The sequence below is a fragment of the Gavia stellata genome, chromosome 18, assembly GCF_030936135.1.
Source record: "Gavia stellata isolate bGavSte3 chromosome 18, bGavSte3.hap2, whole genome shotgun sequence".
Lineage (NCBI taxonomy): Eukaryota > Metazoa > Chordata > Aves > Gaviiformes > Gaviidae > Gavia > Gavia stellata.
Window position 1 is genome coordinate 6,399,619 of NC_082611.1, and position 2,851 is coordinate 6,402,469.

Sequence of the window (2,851 nt, forward strand, 5' to 3'; positions counted from 1 at the left end):
TGTTCAAATTTGGTGCGTGTCTCACCAATGTGAGGACATTTTAATATCTCGCTTTATATATTATATAGAATATTTATAGATTTTCATAATTTGTTCTCTCTTTTATTTTTATTGATTTTTTTTAAATTTTATTTTGTTTCAAAGACAGTCTGAATAAAAATAGCTGCTGCAGATTTCTTTTGGTCCAGTTAGTGTGTTAAGTCACGAGTTGTGTGTGAGGACTCAGGACTTTTGCTGGGCAGAGACGCCCTTCCAGTAGTCTAAGATGTCGTGAAGATCCTCATCTTTGGCAAACTGGACCTTTTTGCGTAGGGCATGGCCGGCTGCCATATACTCCTCCTCGTCTTTGTGCCGCTTGCGGTTGAGTTTGAAGCGCTCCCAGATGCTGTGCGATGGTTTGCAGGTGTACTCTGGGCTGGAGGTGTAGCTCAGGTTGTGATATTGAGGCGAGAGCTGGGAATAGGCCAGGTCTCTGGGGCGAGGACGCGTCAGAGGTTCCAGGATGGAGGGTTTTCGCCCTGCCATACTGTCGTGCTGCTCCCCTTGGTGCGAGCCAGGGTACGAGTGCCGGTGTTCGCTGTACTGACGGATCTTCTCCGCCTCTGCCCGCAGGATGGCTGCGGCTGGTGTCACAGTGAGGATGGTGTCAGTGGTGGGGGACGTCTTCTCTATGTATTTGGCTTCTGATTTGTGGCCCGATCCCTCGGAGCGGTAGGACCTGGGGCTCCGTATGGAGCCACTGGAAGAGGTGCTGGAGCGTTTGGGGGCTGCCTCCATGCTGTGGTGTCGTTGGAGAGGGTGGTTGTAGCTTTCCTTGTAGACGGGAGAGAGGAATCCGTGCTTGCTGGGGATCTGCTCTGATAAGAGCACCAGCTGAGGCTCCACTGTGGAGACTGCCCCCGATTTCACCCCTTGGAAGGAGGTGGATTCAGATTTCAAGGCATCGATGCAGTTGTTGATGATCTGGTTCACCTTGTCCACCTCCTTGGCAATAGTGGAGATCTCAGCCACAGAGCTCTGGGTGTCCGGTGGCAGGGACAACTCGCAGTCTCGCCTCTCGGGCTGCTCACCTGTCCTCACCTCCATGTAGTTGCCCTTGGTGGCCTTGGGAGTCTCGCTGCTGTCAATCAGCTTGTACTGCTCGACCTCGCCAGCAGAAGGCAGGTAGGGGATGCGGGTCACCGTCTCCCCACCCAGCATCTGTCCCTGGGACAGCTGGGTGATGCTGGTGGTCTCCATTTCTGGCCCATATTTCAGCTCAATGATGGTCTTCTTCATGCTGCCAGCAGCCTTTTTGTGTTTCTCCTCCTGCTGGCGCCTCTTCCGGAGACAGTAATATACAACACCCAGGACAATCACCATGCCAAAGAGACAGCCCAGGATTGTCATGATATAATGAGTGGCAGTGGAAGGAGTGGGCACCGGCTCCTTGCGGTTGGGTCTGGTGGGTGTGATGGTGACGCAGGTGTGGTTGTACTTGGAGTATTGGTGGACAGAGACTACACAGTAGGTGTAATCTCTTTGTGCTACTAGGTTGCTCACGGTGATGTTCTCCTCCTTCTTCCTGAGCTTGGTGATCATGGAGGAGAAGCCGTTTTCAAACTGGGAGAGGATGTACATCTTGCTGAAGGGGTAGGGGATCTGCACGGTGAGGACGGCTGAGTTGTGGTTGAGGTGCTTCACCTGGATGTTGGGGCGCACCTCCGTTTCGCCGATGGGCGTGAAGAGGGAGAACTGTGGGGTTGTGCCGTCGCCGGAGGAGCACTCCTCCTCGGAGCAAGGGCTTTCAGAGGGCGCCGTGGTCACCTGGTACCTGGGAGGGATAAAACGAGGGATCACAGTGTAGGAGCCACCGGTGCAAAGGGAAGAGAGCATGCTCAGAGCATTGCGGTAGCCAGTCCGGCCTTGGCCTAACAAGTAGTAGCCCATGTAGTCGGGTGGCGAGTCGCACTGCATCCGGTCGTACGTGCGTGTCATGTTGGTGAAAGCCTCCAGCCATTGCAGGAAGCCGAGGAGCTCGCAGGAGCAGTAGAAGGGGTTACTGTAGAGTTCACAGACAGAGAGCTTGTTTAGGCCCCGAAAAGTGTTGCTGTCGAGTCTCTGAATCCTGTTCATGGACAGGTCAATGTTCACTATGTTGGGGCACTCCCAGAAGGCATTGGGGGTGACGGACTCAATGAGGTTGGCCTGGAGATAGAGGTACTCCAGCTTCCCCAGGCCCCGGAGGATGCCCTCGGTGAGGTTCCTCAGTCGGTTGTAACCCAGCTGCAGCACCTGGAGGTTGAACTGTCCTGAAAAGGCACCATCCTCGATGTAGGAGATCTCGTTCTTCGTCAGGTTGAGGTATGTCAGGTTGCCGAAGCGGCTGAGCGAGGCGTACTGCACGCTCTTGATCTTGTTGTCGTTCAGCCGCAAATCCACAATGGTGCTGTTGATTTGCTGGGGGATGGACTCGTAGGGGGGCTGGTTTTGGCTGCAGATGGCCAACCAGACGAAGCCCTTGTCCCCCTCGATGAGCCAGCAGTCTGCCCGCACCCCGACGGCGTGCAGGAGAGAGACGGCAGCCACGCACACGCAAAGGGCTGACGTCGCGGCCCACTGGCGACCTGCCATCTGGAAGGGCGGCGCAGAGAAGGGGTTCCTGGTCTGCCAGAAGCGGGGAGCAGGACGGGGGCTGGGAAGACGTGGGCTAGTGCTTCTTCGGCAGCTTCGCTCGCCTCTCCCTTCTCCTCATGGCTTGGAGAGGGGGGGGAAGCGTCCCTGGAGAAAGTGGACCTCAGCGCCCACGGTACTCGGCAGCCACCGGCCAGGGGCTACTACCAAGGCGTGGGTGGCTGAGGCTGGTCCCACA

The 2,851-nt window shown here is 55.9% G+C and overlaps 1 protein-coding gene across 1 annotated transcript; it reads right to left on the minus strand.

Moving 5' to 3' along the window:
- Window positions 1-222: 222 nt before the first annotated feature.
- ELFN1 (extracellular leucine rich repeat and fibronectin type III domain containing 1) lies at window positions 223-2,619 on the minus strand. The gene has a single exon (XM_009808211.2). It carries the CDS (start codon window positions 2,611-2,613, stop codon window positions 223-225), a length of 2,391 nt encoding a protein of 796 aa, XP_009806513.2. The 5' UTR covers window positions 2,614-2,619.
- Window positions 2,620-2,851: the final 232 nt, after the last annotated feature.